The following is a 19,491-nucleotide window of genomic DNA, read 5'->3' on the forward strand; positions in this document are numbered from 1 at the left end:
AAAGGACTATAAATTTTGTAATCAACTAACATTACTGTTAGTTAACATTAAAAATATCAAATTAATTGGAACTTAGTCGGAGAGTCTGTCAACGGACAAAATTATAACCAAAATAATTAATTTAAACTCTTTCTGCGTTTAAAAATTTGAAGTTCATTAAATACGAAGAATGTATCGAGTTATTTAAACGGTGCTGCTGAAAAGCCAAGTTTTTGTTTTGTTTGATTAAGTTCCAATTAATTTACTAATTATGCTATGTATAAAATAATCATGCTTTTAGCAACTTCATTTATACAGAACCAGAGACGTGATATTTCAGAGCAAATTTGTAGAACTGAACGATAATTATATAACTAAAACTATTTGCAAACTATATGCTATGTAACTATAGTATATGTAGTGTATCTATGTTAGTATAGTATATACGTACATCACAATAGTTTACATAACTTGTAGCAGGCTGTGTTCTCGTTGCTACGAGAAACCGCTACAATAATCTGTGTAAAATCACACCCACACCCTTCGTAAGTATTCGGTCAGCCTACGGAAATATTGAAGAAAATACTAATTTTTTTTCATAGAATTATGTCAGTACTTTCTTCATTAGCCGCGTACTGACTGAGCGAGCAGCCTCGCGAAGCAGCCTCGGACGTTTGCTTCGCAACGTTTGCCGCGCGAGGCAGCCTCGGTCTGTAAGTTTTCTAATCCGAGGCTGCCTCGCGCGGCAAGTCCGAGCCATCGTGAGCATCGACGCTCAGTTTAACTTGAAGTCGAATAGAGACCGCGCGTGCCCGTATAGTTTGCCCGAGACCACCATGAGGCCGCACATTCGGAAAGCTGTCGCTACCACTGCCTTTTTAATAATTCTAAGGCTTGCAAAAAAAAGAAAACAGAAAACTAAACGTTTTTGGATTAAACTCTTATACAAAAATAGATTACAGGCTGGGAACAGATTATTTGAAGAGTTGTGCTTCGATGACGAAGAAAAAAATTTCACTCGAATGAGTAAAATCGAATTTGACAATGTGTATTCTCTCATAAACGCCAAAATAAGCAAGAAGGACACAAATTTTCGAGAAGCAATATCCGCTAGGGAAAGATTATTAGTGACGTTGAGATTTTTGGCCACAGGAGATTCTTATACCAGTCTACAGTATCTATTTCGTATATCAAAACAAAGGATATCGGTTATAGTTCCTGAAGTCTGTGATGCTATAATTGAGGTGTTAAAGGATTATGTTAAGGTAAAATAAAATTACATATTTTTATTATTTTTTTATTAATCTGATTAGAAAATTGGACAAATAATATAAGAAAATTAAACAAACAAATATTTAATGATGAGGAGCTGGAGAAGGAGGAGGGGGAGGCATCGAAATTGGTGAGATAGGAGGCATTGGTGAGGCAGCAGGCATCGGTGAAGTAGAAGGCATCGATGAGGCAGGAGGCATCGGTGAAGTAGGAGGCATCGGTGAAGTAGGAGGCATCGGTGAGGTAGAAGGCATTGGTGAGGCAGCAGGCATCGAATATGTAGATGGCGTCGATGAGGAAGAGGGATGAGACATATATCTTAAATTATCGTGTTCACCATATGATTGAGTATAATAACTATAACCACTGTATGCTCCCATGTCTGCATCAAAGATAATTTTATTTATTGCATTTTTTACGTATGCTAATGTAATTTTATCATACTTTCTCAACTCATTTCCTATATATTGGCCATACACATTATAGGGATCATTTTTTTCTGATATATTATCGCTTGCACACTGTTGTAAGAGTGTTAATGCTTCAGATATGGCGTTATCAGTAAGATCATCACTTTCGTTCATTTTGGATCTCTTTTTAGGTCTAGTTGACTTTTGTTTAGGTCCTTCCGTTGTCGTCGAGTTTGAAGTTTCATTTTTTTCTTCGTTATAACCGTCATCATTTCGAGTATTATCCAGACTTGCATTCTGTAAAGATAGAAATTATTACTTAATTTTATTTACAGATACCATCATCCGAAGAAGAGTGGCTTACCATAGCGAAAGAGTTTGAGAGCAAATGGAATTTCCCACATGTCATAGGAGCAATGGATGGGAAGCATGTTATATTACAGTCGCCGATAAATAGTGGCAATGATTATGACTGTTACAAAATGTTTCCAAGTATAGTGCTGTTTGCTTTAGTTGACGCTAACTATAAATTTCTGTACGTAGACGTTGGCAGCAAAGGACGTATATCAGATGGCGGTGTGTTTAAAAATACCAATTTATATAAAAAGGTCGAAAAGAAGGAATTGAACATTCCTTCACCAGAAATATTACAAATACCGTATAAAATTGCAGTGCCCTATTTTATTCTAGGCGATAAAGCTTTTGCTCTCAATGATTACACATTGAAACCTTATGAAGGTACTCCAGAAAGAGGTTCAATGGAAAGGATTTTCAATTACAGGCTGTCCAGAGCAAGAAGAGTTGTGGAGAATGCCTTTGGCATTTTAAGCTCCGTTTTTAGAGTACTGAGGAAGCCGCTACTATTAGAACCAGAAAAAGCTACGAAAGTCGTATTGACTACCATATGCTTATATAACTACTTGCGTAGAGATTTAGCTTCCTCACAAAGGTTCACTCCCCCAGGATCATTCGATGCCGAAGTTGAAGGGACAGTAATACCCGGCCGATGGCGACAGGATACAGAAATGTCATCAATGCTATCTATTCAAGCCATACCACGGCGAGGATCAACAAATATAAAAGAAATACGTTCACATTTAGGGAGACATTTCATAACAAACGGAGCAATTTCTTGGCAGAATAATTATCAGTAAATAATAGGTACTCACTTCTTCACCTAAAGTATCTTGTGTATTTCCTGGGTGATTTCTATCTCCTAGAAAACTGAAGGCTTCATAGGCATACCAATTCGAAACATATATTTCACCACGACCTGCAGTATAAAATAAAAAAAAATAATATTAGAAATAATATAAAAACCGATGTAACTTTGAATATAATAAAATGAATGTTGTTAACCCTAATCATAAACATTAAATAATAAATACCTGATCCTGTGATTCGGCTTTTTTTTTCTCTCGACTTTTCCCTCCTGTAAGACCCTAGTAAAGAGTCCATTTTTTTCTTTAATTCAGCTATTGGAAGGTTCATTTCCTGGCTTATTTTTCTCCATGCATCTTCCCTTAGTCCTCTATTTGTGTAATCAGGACATTGCGCATCCCAAAGTCGTCTATATTCACCATATAGTCGTATTAATTTAAGACACTGTTCTTTATCCATGACGCACAACTAACACGCAACGAATAAGCGAGGCAAAACACTACCGTCTTGAGTGAGCGCGGCAAACGTACTGAGGCGCCTTTGAACATCGACAAAAACCGACAACGTTCGGCTCGGGCCGCGGCACGCTCGGGCGAGGCAGCGCGTGCGTTTGCCTCGGGCGAGGCACGTCTTGACCGACCGAGGATTTGCCTCGCGAGGCAGCCTCGCGAGGCTGCTCGCTCAGTCAGTACGCGGCTATTGTCGTAGGTAAATAATCACCCCCTGTAATATTTAGGGGGTACTACACATTTAATACTTTAACAACTCCTAATTCTCCTCCTAAACACTGGTGGTAGCAAATATTACTTAAAGAAAACTTGTATAATAATATCAGTGCTATACAAGTTTTCACTCAATCCCATACGATCGCAATACATTTGGAATTCAGTGTACACATGATAACATTTAATTGATATTCTAATATACAGATAACGTTGTTACGTACGTTTCAATTATCTAATTTCTATTATTTTGAACAATTGTATAATCAGGGGCTTTCCAAGTATTATCACTATGATTATATTAATGTATAGCAAAACAGGAAGTGAATTATCATGTAAAGAAGCGACAAGGGCGGCCTTTATACAATTTTCCTATATTTGTAATACTGTCATGGTTTTCGCCTTGGCGAGAACAACACTTTTCCGTAAAGTTGTAACTAGGAGGTAATAGGTACCTTATATAACGGTTCAGGTATAAACAACGTCTTGTAATTGTTATATTATTGAAAAATATCTCTAAGTGCAGGGAATAAAAGACTGAATAATAACCTAATTTGAATCATATGTTTGAAAACAGAATAAATTTACACATTCCTTTCCCAACTTAATTAAAGTATTATATGTATCTTATAAAGTATTCAATGTGTCTGGCAGGGTGTAAAAACCATTGAAACTGTCCGGCTATTGAGGTATCATTTTTTCATAGGTAACATATATAAAATTTAGCTTTTATACTCTAACGAAAGTATAATTATAATTTATTAATGTTTAGGGGTGTCTGGCAGGGGAAAACAACTGTCATAAGTGTCCGGCAATAGATGACGATATTTCTAAAGTTATCTACACTAATATTATAAAGAGGAAAACTTTGTTTGTTTGTTTGTTTGTTTGATTGTAATGAATAGGCTCATAGACTACTGGACCGATTTTAAAAATTCTTTCACCATTCGAAAGCTACATTATCCACGAGTAATATAGGCTATATTTAATTTTGAACAAAAATAGGGTTCCGTAAGATATTAGGGTTTTTCAGACACAAGGTGTAAAAAATCAACCAAAAAAGTTACTTATTGTTACTTATTACTTATTGCGTACCCTGCCTAAACTATTAAAGATAGAACCATAAAATGTTCTAAGTAATTGTAGATCTTATAAATATCTACAAAAAAGTCCGCGACACACTATACCTATCGAGTGTCCTATATATGTCGAGTGAGGCACAATAACCATAAATGATATAATGACATGGCAAAACTGCGTTTGCCGGATCAGCTAGTCCCTAATAAAATATAAAAAAATTGACCTTTATACTTTAACGAATTTAAGGTACTATTTTATACACCTTTACTACCTGTTACCTGCCGAAGTAACCGCTACCCAAACTCTATAGTCCCTGGTCGTTCTTACCTGTATAGGGGACACGCACAGAAGAACTTTCAGCGTTTATAAAATGACGAAGGTCTGGCCGTCCTGGGCTCTTGCTCTATAAGTGTTCTCCAAGAACTCTGTTTCTTTGTGTACTATGTGATATGTGCAACGGCGAAGGCCAAAAATGTTTGCAGTACCAAGGGCTAGAATTAGTCTGTTGCGCAGATCCCCTTTAATAATGTTGTTGCGCTTACGTAATGCTGTCTCCGACGCTATCGACATATTAATATGTTCGATTCCCAGCAGCGATTTTTTGTATTATTTATTATATTTTTTTCGACATTATCGTATTGGCTTAGAAGGATAATGTATTTATTTCTGTAAAATAAATAAATATCAAGATAATGTTTACATGGCACTCCACATCACCCATATTTGTAAATTTTTGTAGTATTGAATGTACAAAAAATTAAGAGACATTGATGTGCAGTTGTTTGAACACACAATACACACTCTGTGAAAATACTAAAAAAAATTCTATCTATCTTTTGTTTCATAAGTGTATTAGTTAGTTTTAAGGTTGTTGTTTTCCCTAAACATTGTTTTAGAAACTTCATTTGACATTTGGACAGTTGCCAGCTCTCAATCATCTCGATAAGAGGTCAACAATGTAGTGAAAAGACATGCGCGCACGCACGTGGTGAGTGCACGTTATTTGCACCGTGCGCCTGAGTTGCTGAAACGCTGAACTAGCGTTTAGCTACGATAACATTGAGGACAAATCATTAATTACTGTAATCTTACTTAAGATTCCTAAACATTGAATGTATGGTATTAATTTAATATATTACATCAAAGTATATCATAATACTAGTATGTGTATATAATAAATGAAACAATTATTTTTGAAGAATGAAGAAAAAACTTTACCCCAAAAATAAACTTTAAATACTTACACAAAAACACGCTTTACAGACATACTATACTTTAAATACATACGCTAGACTACTACATCAAAAGTCGTCAACACAAGCGCGAATAAAGTGAAACTCACAAATGTTCTTGTTCTTTTATAATTCAACCTATCCATATATAATATATCTTATTATCATATGGAAGATATATTTTTTTTTTAATTTTGGTCGGAAATAGATGTAGCGATAGATGATCTGCAATTTGTTTATTTAATAATATACACTACAGTTAATATAATTAAATGAAAAGGAAGGCAACTGGCGGCGTATTAAAATTATGTATAATAATGATTACTTCTAACAATAAACATAATATTTAACAATAATCCGCATTTGAAAGACAAAAGATAATCAAGGCAAACACGTGAAAATAATGTAATTTATCAGTAATTTTATAGTCATGTGAGTTTAGTCATATACGTATTTTACGTACTTATGAATGTTGATAATATTAAATCATAAATCCATTTGGAGTTTTCACTATTTGCAAATAAGACGTACAGAACAGGCTTTAGTTTGAGCTTATGAGATTTATACATTAAGTACATCCTATATGTATATCTTGTCAAAACTGCGATTGTGTGGAACTGCTTCGCCTCTTCAAGCCTTTCCAGGGTGTTCATATCAGCCAAATTTAAGATACAAAATTATAAAGTAGTTTTACTTCTATATTTAATTTTGCATTCAACCGGATAATATTAGTAAGTCTATAATGTAAGTAACAATAATGAAATTTGTGTATTTGATAAATTATAGGGTTTCTAACATACTATTTAGTAAAGAATGAATTTGAATGAAGGATAGTTTATTTATGAATACGTTTGTAATAGTCTTAAATTTGCCAATGCTCACATACACGATTATCGCATATTGCGCAACATAATACAATGTATATGGTAAAATCATGTGTGTTTATATGCGATCTTTTGGCACACTATTTATTTATATTACAAATGAAACATTTTGCAACAATCAGAGTCTATTTTACAAAGTTCAGAGTCGAATTCTGACATTCTTTAGTCACAAAGGAACATGAGCTGGCGGTCACCTATGAGGGGGACTGAAAAAAAAATCGCGAGAACTCGATTGGGATGAAGTTGTATAGAGTTGGCTTGGCGCTGCGACTGATTCGTAAAATCTCATGTCATTTTTTTTTTATAGACAATTCACACAGATGGATAGACATATCAATACAGATTTAAACACCCAAGACCTAAGCACAACACCAAATGCTCATCACATTGATGTTCGTCTCAGCCGGTGTTCGAACCCGGGACCCATGGATTCTCAGTCAGTGGTACTAACCACTAGACCAATGATTCATCTGACATATTATTAGTAGTCTACATATTCACAGGTTTATCCAAGTTCTTACATTATTTAAAACTAGTTGACTGCCTTTTAAAAAAATAAACCTTCTGCATGAAGGCAGCTATCCGTGATAACTGGCGTTTGGTTGTGATGAGCGTTGAGGTTGAGACAAAAGAATTTGCAAAACTCAATATAATTTTTTATTGTGTACCTTTAGTAGGTATGTCGGAATATAGAAACATTAGGACCTATTTATCAAAAAAACGTAGTGCAACCGTTTTACGAAGTAAGAGGTCTACTCCAACTCAACAATTAGCCTTTTAATAGTTGAAATCTAAGCTAACTAAACAATACTTTGTATTGTGTTGAAATGTTCTGTGAAAATTTCTGCTTAGCATCCGGTCACGTTTCTGTATGTAAATAAATATGATAAAAACAAAATTTTGGCATTCTGAAGGTAATGTTAGAAACGTCAGGCGATACGAAAAAATTAATATTTTTCCATAATGCACGGGAAATTTCCATTGTACGTAGAATTTTTGACCGAATTATCAAATATTTATGATTTACCTAAATGTTAATGTAATGTGGAAGTTAGAAAAAAAAACTTAGGGGCATATTAGCATATCTATGAAAAGATTTACTTTTAACTTTATAAACGAAATAGACAAATTAAGACAAGCTTTGGCATTTATATTTGTTTATGAAGGAGTTTTTACTTCTGTGCCTGTGGAAAGAGAATCACCGTGGGATTTGATCTTGCATCGTTATAGTACAGGAGTACATCTACATCTTCATCATCTTGATACGAAAGTATTTTGTGCATAAACAAAATGACGCCTAGCAAATAAGAATTTTATTAACTCGCATAATAGCCACGCCAGCTGTCATTGGTCCGCAGAGACTATATTTTATGGGAAGGACATAACTTAAAATATAATATAAATAACTAAAATAATATCATTGATTTATTATACATAAATCGATCAATAAGTTAAGAATTTTTTTTTCTCAATTTGGTTGGTATTTTCCGACACCATTGACCCAATCGGAAGCTAATTAAATCGCTTATATAAGAAATTAACTATATATTATAAATAGCTATAGATTATAAATCGAACATGAAAGACATTGTAAAATAATGAACTTTATAGCGACGTCATTTGAACAGAACTACAAATCTTATTAGTAATAAGTTATTACCCACTACTAACACGCGTTAACCAAACGTGAGCTGTCGATAACACGGGCCAGTTACTACTAACTATAGTTCCATCACGTTTGTAATTTTTATTATTTCAAATCTGACACCGGGCACATTACTTCATATTGATAATGTTTCTTTTTAATATTGACACTACAGTGTTTTGCTACCAGGTTTTTTTTTATATTCAAGTAGCTGTAACATTTTCTAAGCTTTTGATATTGATTATATTTAAGGCCCAAGGAATCAATGTTCATAATTGTGCTGTTGTTATGGGAATACGAATGCCCTCTTTGAAACGCCATCTCGCGAGGAATGTAAGAACAAGAGAACCTTTACAAAGAACACTTTCGGAGCTGCCTTGCGATTACTGCTTCACGACTGATTCGAGCGCGACCGCCGCTGTGAAAACCACTGTGTGAGTTCGAAAAGTGAGTTACAGAATCTCAGGGCTTAATTCGCTTAAGAATCTTATAAATACATGATCCGATATGTGTACGTGATAAAATTACCGCCAATTCATATTTTATTATGTCACGCATTGACTCATAGTTATCGATAAGATGGAATTTAATCTTTGATAACATATATACTTTGATAATGCAATCGTTGCGTCATTTGGAACTAGTTTTGTTTGGCAGAATTACGTTAAAGACAATAATAGATATATTTTATCGAATTCAATAGACCGACTACGACTATTTTTTTGTTTTTTTTTGCTATGAGCGAATTTTTTCTGTGGTGCTGTCATGTGGAGTGACTTTCCATTGGAAGCATCTACTCATCTTCTGTCTAGAGCTACTGCCGGTCTTCTAGCTGTAATATGGTGACGTTTTAGTCGACTCACATACTGTCTAATGGTGAGTTGGGCAGTAGAAGTTTAAATTAATTAATAAATTTTATATACTTACTAAGAATCTACTATATATTTTCGGTAATGGTATTCCTGTGATATAATGATGTGATTTTTCAAAATCATTTCATATTTATATTTGTATGTGTAGTATGGATAGTCATTAGGATTTTATCAGGGATATTCAATTAATTCAATAAATTTTGTAATGTTTTTATTTTATTTGATCTTGATTTAATTTTTTTTTTAATGTATAAAAATTTAGAATGTTGTATGCGCCTATAATTGGGGTACCACTTGGCTTGTGTTTGTGTTTGTGTTACATGCTTGTATCAATGCCTACTTTTTTGGTGCATAAATAAATATAAAAAAAAATATTGTCTATAATTGATAAAAGATCAATTTATATAGTATAGTCTATTTTGTCTTTACTTACACTCCTTATTGTTTTTGTTACTTGTAATTGCCTGCCGAAAATCAATTTAACGATAAGATTGCTTGTTGCTCAAGTAATTCTAAGTCTTAGTAACTCAATGTTTCTATACTACATGAGTCCGATAAGGTGTGAAATAAACAAAAATCTAAATAATTTTTTAAAGGGTCTTCCCTTCTTATTTAACACGACTATTCAAAACTTCAAATTAAAAGCTGTATTACGTAGAGATGCTATTTTCTATTATATTAGGCAAATTCCAGAACTTTCAGAGCTTATTTCAAAATATTAAATGCATGTCATTGCAACAATAGTTCGCGAAACTGACACGGGAAACGTGCGAAACGTGACACGGTCGCGTGACCATCACCCACTAGACTGGGATTAATACGTATTACGTAGCAATGGCTATTGTTGTACTCTATTATGATATGGATTTATATATGAAAAAACGCCCACATCGGAGTTTTATATAAAAATTTAAAAGATAGATTTGTCCTTCTAGGTTGATTTTTGATACATTATAGAATCGTAACCAGTTTGTATAGCACTTGTGGAAATAAAGTCTCGAAACAAAATTTTCAATTAGTTTTTCAAACGGACAAAAATTTGATCACTAAATTGACAATATACAACGGAAGAATGGTTTAGTCCTTATAGAAGGATGAGATAAGAAATAAAACTAATAACGAGTAGGTAAGTATTTTATATAAAATGTATTTATTTTGGACACAAAAATCCAAAGAACTAATTAATAGCAGTAATCATTTCACTTAGACAAATCCTAATTTTATAGCTTATCATTATTTTGACTGCATACGTATATGTTATTATCTGACATTGTTTACTCAATTATAACAAGATGATTTAAAAGACATTAACATTTGTGTAACACTGATAATGTTAAAAATATCGTTAATGACGAATAATAATGACGGCCGTCTATTTTAAGACTTTATACAAATTACCTACGCCGTTTATTCTAGACATAACTATTTTATCTGACAGGTTTGTATATAAATGTGGGAGGTGGAACTTATTTTGTGTTTACAAGGAAATCTAATATATAAAAGTCTCGTGTCACAATCTTCGATCCCATACTCAGTTCCGTTTCCGCTTTTTTTAGACAAAATTGTTTGTTTTTATGTTTTATTACACAGCATACAAAAATACATACAGCCCCCAATTTTGACCCCTAGTTTTTATTATAGTAGATAGTTATTTTTATGAAACTAAAAAATTGATTCCTAGAAATAATATACATGGCAAGTCAACGTTAGTCGGGTCAGCTAGTAACGTTTTAATATTTTGATATAATATTGACATGATTTTGAAAAAATGTAAACTGTGACTGTACATGGTTATATAATTATATATATTCTATCTATCTATTAAAAAAACAAAACTCTATATTTTATTAATTTTTGAATAACTTTGTTGATACGGAACGATTTTTTTTTATTTAATTAACAACAACGCGGAGCTCAATACAAAATGTAACTTTAATAATTTATCAAGAAACCTTTTAATTGAGACTCGTTACTGTTCCCAAATTATATAGAAGGTTCACGGGGCCAACGTGATCTGTTCACGTTGACCTGACTTACACGTGACACGGTTATACAACGATAGGGATGTACGAGATTCCAGTTAAAATTTAATAATTAAGTACATCTTGGTCATAGATTTGTCTATATTGATGAATTGATAAAAAAAACTATACATATCGTTAGTTTCAGGCTGTTGTCGTCCATACTGGACATAGGCCCCTTCCCTAACATTTATAGTACGACGGCTATGGTAGGTAGGTAATATATTTATTTATTTATTTATACTTCATTGCCATAATACACATAATTATACATATAGAAAAAAAAAGTAAGTAACTTACATAAGTTATTAGGCAACGGGCGGCCTTATCCTTACCCTTACCCTTAACCCTTAAATGGATCAATAGAAAAAGAAACACCTAAAGAGGGTAAAGGTACAAGAGCTGCATAATTAATTAACAAAAAGATACTAAAAACAACAAGCAACTACTATAACTAAAATAAAATCTAAAGAAAAGGTATAAATAATAGTATGTATAAACAGTCATGTAAAAGCTCAGCTTATGGTTAATTGGCTCACAATTAATATATAAAAGTAGTAGCTAATCACGAGGCAGAAAAAGGATGATGAAAAAGGAGATTTTTAAATAAATTTAAAGACTGAGCTCGTCTGCTATGAATAGGTTTCCATAGCAGGATACTTTGCACGGTGAAGGAGGAGTGATAGTACTCAGTTTTATGAGTGGGAGTTTCAAGAATTAGGTTGTCTAAGGAACGCAAATTAAAACTACCGCCAGAGGGGAACACAACATTATGCTTTAAGTAACTAGGGGTTTTAGGATTAAAAAGAACATTATAGCGAAGTTGTAAAATGTGCATCTTACACCGCAATCGAATGGGTAGTAAAGCTTTCTTCGGAACTCCGAAATATGATCAAATTTACGAAAACCAAATATGAATCTGATGCAAACATTTTGTAAGCGCTCTAACCTATCAAGCTGCAACTCAGTCAAATCTGGATAACACATATCTGCATAATCAAGAATAGAAAGTAAAAGAGAATGAACATGATAAATTTTAGTAGGTATAGGCAAAAAATTACGTAACTTATTAAGCGCATGGGAAGAAGAAAAGATCCTCCTGCTCACATCACATACTCCTGTTAATATCACATCGCTTAATAATAACCAATTGAACGCAACGCCAGAATTGTTATATCTCTAGACATTTATTATTCTCTTACATTAAGTGTAACAGGTTTTTGAAATATATTAATATTCAAAATACACATAACTATTCATTATACATTGAAATAAATAACTAACCTTAACATAAACTAAAATATATTATTAAAAGGAGTCCCTTTAGGCAAGGTTCCGAAGATACTGGCAGCGTCCCCCCTTTGAATAGTTAGACTAATTCTTTGTCCGAGTTAGCTGCCAGATCTTCGGTCTCCTGTGATGTCGACAAATGAGTCTCTAGACCAATTTTTAAGTTTCCCGTTCTTTTAACGCTTTAAGTAATCAGGAGTTGAAATTACCATAGCATAACTAACATAACATATAGAATAACTCGTCGCTATAGCCCTTAGATTATGTTAAGAAGCAATAAAAGAGACGCTGTGACAGAATGTTTATTAACACATAAATATTAGAAATTTCCTACCTTAATTCAATTAAACAATTTCATCCATGCATTTAAAATATAGAAAGTATTCAAATATGATTTCTGCAGTTTTCTATTATTTTAATAACAGAAATATTTAACTCATTTAGTATAAAAAGAAGAAAATGCTGTTCCGTGCCTTTGAAAAATCAAATTAATAGTCTTTTAAAATCAATGATACAGATAATACAATCACACCCTTCATACGACCTCAATTACTTAACTTTATCTTTATTTACACTAGATACCTTTATAATCAATATCTTAATTAAACTATCATCATTGGTTGCCACAGAATTACATAACTCTGATAACTCTATGTGATATCAGAATGAACTTTACACATAAATAGAGCTATATAATAAATATAACACATCAAATCTGTAACTAAGCTTAATCAAAACAAAATTCTAACGTACATCTATATATTTACATTTAGACATTTAGATGTCCATTCTTCTTAAGTATGTTAGTGATCAGTTCAACCTGAACAAGAATACTCCCATACAGCCGATCGATTGCATATATTTTTCTTGAACATGCAGCATTAGCCTGGTAAAGCTTTCGACTGACCTGAAGTCATTGGAACCACGGCTGTTCAACCAATTTTTCTTTCTATGAGCACTTTTAATACTGGTCTATAGCGCGCATAAAAGAAAATCAAAATTTATTGAAGAAACCGTCATATCATACCCAAAAGTCGACGATAGCGAAACACAAAACGCAGATCACAGACTTGTCTAATAAAAATGATGAACAGGTGCAAAAACTGGAGGTCAATATTCATTATTGATTTGTATCGCTGAATTATTATAATAAACACCAAAATAATATGCTATATATAAGTACATAATCCTCAACCATTACTTCTATTATTTTGAACAGTAACAACGCCATCGCTTGTCATGTCGTATAGAGTATTCGGCAATGACACGAGAACAAACTATTTTGTTCTCGGCTAATTGATAATTATTGCTTCATGTTGATAGCTAAATCTGGTAGAATAATCTACTATTTATCTTAAGTGAATAATGAAACAGACACAGAAATGTGTCATCTTAATATCCTATTTGGGGACAATGGGACTTCGACATGGTGACTGTACCTATAGTGTCTTTGAAAAGCCGACTTCAAAATGTACTAAAAACTAATTTATAAAGATACCAATACCCGAATTTATAAAGAGACTTATGTTTGGATAAGCCTACCCGAATCATTTGACACCCCCATCATTCAGTATGAGGTTTACAACATATATGTACATTGTACATATCGCTTTTAATAAGAACAAATTATTTAATTTCATAAAAACGTTTCGAGAATACAACACTAATTTATATAACGTCTACACAAATACAAAATTTGTATTTTTGGCTTCTTCACAATGCAAAGTTTTTCTTTGCGATATTTACAATGGCATTGTAGTACGTTTTTACGGGTTTCCAAAACATGTGACTGGAATTCACGTGGCCCCAAGTTTCCTAACTTGCGAATTTTTCCTAAGCCTTATAAATTATAAGTACTTGCAAACAGTTCCACCCTCTTTTGTTTCATTTTAGGAATATACTTTTGTTTGACGTATTCATTAGCATTTGTTTATTAGTGTATAGAATTTGATTTAATTTTTTTTTGTTTCTTCTTCGGTATAATTCTTGCAACCAATTTTATTACAGATATTGTAAAAATTTTATCTCTAGTATTATTATTTCTCTGTCGGTGCTTTACATATATTTGTATTTAAAAAATCTTATTTAAATTTAATTGTGTGCCAGGTTATTGCAACATCTGTTTGTCAATACCTATTAGTATCGGAATTTGGATTCGGTCTTTAATGACGTTATGTTGGAAATTTAAAAAAAAAAAAAAAACTTTTTACGTTTAAGAATTGGTGCTACATTTTTTAACTTTAATATTAAAAACTGATGGCTTTAGGTAGCCCGGCAAGTGGAGGGAGCTAGAGCCCCAGTATCGGCAGGTTAATTATAAAGTTTTTTATTAATTAATATTAAAAAAAAAACACAGAAGGCTATCCAATGTCATCCAAGTCTGGCCATAAATAGTGTTGCAATTTTTTTTCTTTTTTTTTCAACTTTTTAATTATTTTGAATTTGGAACACGTATATTATTTTAAAAACTTCTTTCGATTTAACGCCATTTCACGTATTTTTTCGTATTCATTATCAATTTACAATATGGAATGGGGTGTTAAAAAAAAGGATTGCAGTGGTCACCTTACACAAAGTGTGTATGGAGCCGTCGGTCATATTCCAGACACTTCAAAAGCTTGGTATCAGCCGTATATTCGTATATCGTACTATCAAATATACAATACTTCGTCTTTCGAAGACCAGAAAAGACCGGAGCGGCCGCGTGTTCGAACTACAAAGGGTGACATTTAGTCTCATAAAAAATCTTTGGAGCAAGCAGTGGCGACATTTCCCTTGCGTAAATCCAAATGGCCAAACAGATTACGGGCCTGTATAAAAGCCAAAGGTGGCCATTTCGAAAAGTTTTTTTTTTGCTGAGACTAATAAATATGTAGGTAAAAATTTTAATTATTACATTACTTCATTTAAAAAAACGTATCTTCATTTGTAACAGAATATATGGCTGGACAAAATTATCTTATGTCTTTTTGTTATTTCATTCTATGTATAAACAAGATAAAGATACCGTTAAGCTTTTTGCATTTGCATTGCATATTATTTTGTCTCCATTAATAAATGTAGTTATTCGTAGACATATTGCTTATCTCCATATAAGTTAGCATTAATCACAAAATTTCTTAAATAAAACGCGGCAATTCCTAATACTTAATATTGACTTTGTATCTAATTATTTAATGAACATTTTTCAATACCAAATATCAGTACAATATACATATAAAAGCTTTGTCCACAAATAAACATAAGGATACGTTTATCATTTATAGGACGGGAACTATCACATTATATAGATAATATAATCGATACGTTTAAATGTATTAATAATTTATTGGGTTTTAAAAACGTGCTTTTATTTCAGAATTTATTCATATAAATCACAAAACTTCCTGTATTTACAGGCTACTTTTAAATAAAAGGAAAATGTAGACTAAATAACTATTAAATATCCGGTTTCATCATTTGTATCTATACTAATAAATATATATCATATAACGCGAGAGGAATAGTGGAGAAATTATAATTCAAATACAGTATACAGGTTGTTTGTAATTCTTCCTAGAAAGATATTAGAGCGACTTATGGCCATGTGTAATACGTTTTCAGAATCCTATTAAATGCGCCAAAACTTGTAATACAGGGTCACTTTTCGGTAGAGTATTTTTTTTTCACAGTGGGGTCCGAAGTAAACAAAAAGTTTTGATTTGAAAAAAAATTATATCGTATAACTTCTTCAATACACTCAATAAACAACTATAAATAGTAATATGTCTAACGCAAGAACTCATCATTACCAATCTAGTGGATATTATGAAAAAGATACAGGTGCATTTTTTTCGAATTTAAATAAGAATTAGTAAAAAAAAGGCAGTTTTATTATAAAACACAAAATAAATTATAACTCTGCAGGGGTTGAGCTTAGAGACCTCCCGTATAACAATTTTTTGCAGCTGATGACCTCATCTATTCCCCCTTATCCCCTATTTGCGTTTGATCCACGACTTTTTGGCCACCCTGTATTCCTAATAAAGTCGATAACTTTTAACTTTTAAATTAAATAATATGTAATTTACACGTAATTGTGTGAAAGTAAAGTGTGCAATTTTCCGTTCCACCCAGCTAAAGCGATAGGTGTTTGTTTAAAGAACATTGAACGTCTACGTCTAGGAATTAATTGCCGACATATTTTCGACAACCAATACAATAAACTATTTAAAATTGCAAATATTCATGACAGTGGAACCGGTGTTATATTACATAATCCGACCTTGACTTACGTAACTAGTCACGTGTGCGCGAGAGCACGATCACCACGAACTAGCTTTTTTGTACCATAGACATGACAATAGTTTTTCCGACTAATTGGCGTGAACTTGAATTTGTTAACCATCATTTTCTGTCATCTCATTACCAGTTGATACGGTTGACTGATTGAGACTTGTTTAATAAAATAATATTTATTCATAACTCTGAAGTCTAAACATAATATAAAAAGGAACGTCGTATCAAATCCATGATCATGTGTATCACGTGCATACGAAATACAACAGGGCAATACATTTTATGTCACTCCTTCCGTCTCCATATTAAATCGATTCATTGTTACATCTTACTGTTTCTTTTTACCAATCTTACTTTTTTTTGTTTTGCTAACAACAATTTTACTAAATAAGGTACTACTAAGAGAGATTAGAACAGTATCGTAATCTATACAACAGGACGAATGTAGTTGTATGGCCCAGATCATGGTTCTTGAGGTTGGTTGGTTCTGGTTAATGAGGCAGCGTATAGGAGATGATAAGAAACGAAACATTAATGTTATACAAATATGAACAATCAGGAAATCCACTAAAGTTTCCCCAAGTACCAGTATGAAATATGTTACATTAATTATGGAAATATAAACCAATTATAATGTTATACATATTCTTAGAATAATCGCAATGGTAAAACACGTATAATTCCCCGTGAAGATAATGGTAGGATTTGTTTGTCACGCTGTAAATCAGCGTGACAAACAAACAGCGTACAATTATACAATGTATGTTGTATTCACATTTTTTGTCATTTTGATAAGCTTGATATGGAATGGAAAACTCGCAAATATTATCGTAATCAGATCTTCAAAGTTATCAATTGCAAGAATTAAAAGGAAGCGGGAAACCTCATAGTCGTATCTAGAATATTTTTATCTCGCGATAGGCGTGTACTAAGTACTTTATTATTTTTATAGTTATCAAACTGTGTAACAACAAAATTTGGTAGGATAAATCGAAATAGACAAGATGTCAGACAATCCTGCAGTTTTCATTTGCGTAATCACTTAATGCTCCATAAATAAATTACTAAATAATTTGACCTACTAATTGTCACGTATTGTGTATCAATGAGATTTCTCAATTATTTCTTAATAAATATTACATGTTATCGTATACTTATTTTCGTCTATTTTATTTATTAGTTCGAAAATAGGTTCATAATGGTGGAAATATGTAATGCAACAATTATAGTGATCTATTTCTAAGGTTATAGTCACTTTCTATTACTACAAGTATTAAAATATAGTTTGGAAAGCTTATCTACCTTTAAGCCTTATAAAAACATAGAGACACCACAGAGAAAATTTATAAACAAATCTGTGGTCCTAATGAGCTTCATCCATCCGTAATTGCAATGTTGTGACAAATATTGACGAATCGAGCTGGTTACGCAAGTATGATATTATGCTCCAAGGCCAAAACATTCCACGCCAAGGAAATAATAAACATTACCTATTCTATTTACTTTTTTCTTGCGACATTTTCTATGCAGCCTTGGGCTTATATTTAAATTGCTTTTAGAGAGCAAATGCCAATTTGCAGTGATTATTGTAATGTCAATAAGTTAAGAAATAAATCCCCGAAAGCCTATAAAAAACTTAGGGATGGTGCTGGAGATGGTGGATTAGTGAGCATTCACCTGCTCCTCAGAGGATCTGATCTTATCTTGCTGCCACGTCGGTTATTACAAAAATATTTTTGTAAAGTCTAGTTGACTCATAGTGATAACACAAATAACATGTCCAAAACAATCGAAATTCATAAATGTTATGCAACAATATTCGCATGCAAAATTTCAACACAGTCGTAGCACGTCTAACTTATATCAGCAAGATATTTCCATACAATATTTTCACGTACATTTTTATATGTATATACATGCAGCTTGAAAATGAAAACACTTTCCCATCACGTTTATAACACGTGGGGCTATTTAAAGCCCGGTTGTTTATGTCGCAACTGCAACAATTGCGCAGTATTAAAGCACACCGTACTTTAAATAAAATAATATTGCTATACTAGGTAGACGAGGTCCATAAATTTGTCGTATATTATTTGCGTATACTTATCAGACTGGACTCGTCTGGTGGGTTCTTAGCTCTAATATTAAAGAACTTCGCATTTATGTTGTTTGATATACTATTTTTGATAAGCAGTTTCTGATCTAGTTCTAGTAGCTTCAGGGTACGACTCCCATCCCTAGTAGGTTCGGCTGTACACAGTATACCAATGGACTTTCGTTCTATGTGCGCATTTAACATTCGCTCGAACGGTGAAGTAAAACATAGAGAGATAGCCGCCTTGCCTTAGGCAAAAAAAGTCGTAGGCATGTGCGACATTAGGCTGATCACCTACTTGCCTATTAGATTGACAAATGATCATGAAACAAATACAGAAATCTGAGGCCCAGACCTAAAAAGGTTGTAGCGCCACTGATTTATTGTATAGTATTATTAGGTAAAGATAATTATTTTTAATCATTCTACTTCTACATTTTTCTTAAGATTTAAACATCTATGAGCGGTATGCCTGAAATATTATTAATCTTTGATAACAGTATCGCTGCTACCACGAATTTCGTAATAACTCCTTTGTTTACAAAGCAGG

The 19,491-nt window shown here is 32.7% G+C and overlaps 2 protein-coding genes across 2 annotated transcripts; one reads left to right on the forward strand and one right to left on the reverse strand.

Annotated features, from left to right (window-relative positions):
- Positions 1 to 815: 815 nt before the first annotated feature.
- On the forward strand, positions 816 to 3,523 carry LOC125057376. The gene is made up of 2 exons (XM_047661034.1): positions 816 to 1,244; positions 1,997 to 3,523. Exons 1-2 carry the CDS (start codon positions 816 to 818, stop codon positions 2,813 to 2,815), a joined length of 1,248 nt encoding a protein of 415 aa, XP_047516990.1. The 3' UTR covers positions 2,816 to 3,523.
- Positions 1,244 to 3,281, reverse strand: LOC125057377 (myosin tail region-interacting protein MTI1-like). Its single transcript, XM_047661035.1, has 3 exons — positions 3,050 to 3,281; positions 2,831 to 2,934; positions 1,244 to 1,958 (listed from the first exon to the last, which is right to left on the reverse strand). The coding sequence occupies exons 1-3, from the start codon at positions 3,279 to 3,281 to the stop codon at positions 1,335 to 1,337; spliced, it is 960 nt and encodes a 319-aa protein (XP_047516991.1). The 3' UTR covers positions 1,244 to 1,334.
- Positions 3,524 to 19,491: the final 15,968 nt, after the last annotated feature.

This window comes from Pieris napi, chromosome 16, assembly GCF_905475465.1.
Source record: "Pieris napi chromosome 16, ilPieNapi1.2, whole genome shotgun sequence".
Lineage (NCBI taxonomy): Eukaryota > Metazoa > Arthropoda > Insecta > Lepidoptera > Pieridae > Pieris > Pieris napi.

Excerpts from the sequence above, each read along its gene's own strand:
- LOC125057376 (XM_047661034.1), top strand. The coding sequence starts at position 816 with ATGAGGCCGCACATTCGGAAAGCTGTCGCTACCACTGCCTTTTTAATA. Across the intron at positions 1,245-1,996 it reads TGTTAAAGGATTATGTTAAG|ATACCATCATCCGAAGAAGA; the intron begins GTAAAATAAAAT and ends TTTTATTTACAG.
- LOC125057377 (XM_047661035.1), bottom strand. The coding sequence starts at position 3,281 with ATGGATAAAGAACAGTGTCTTAAATTAATACGACTATATGGTGAATAT. Across the intron at positions 2,935-3,049 it reads AAGCCGAATCACAGGATCAG|GTCGTGGTGAAATATATGTT; the intron begins GTATTTATTATT and ends TTTATACTGCAG. Across the intron at positions 1,959-2,830 it reads AAGATACTTTAGGTGAAGAA|AATGCAAGTCTGGATAATAC; the intron begins GTGAGTACCTAT and ends CTATCTTTACAG.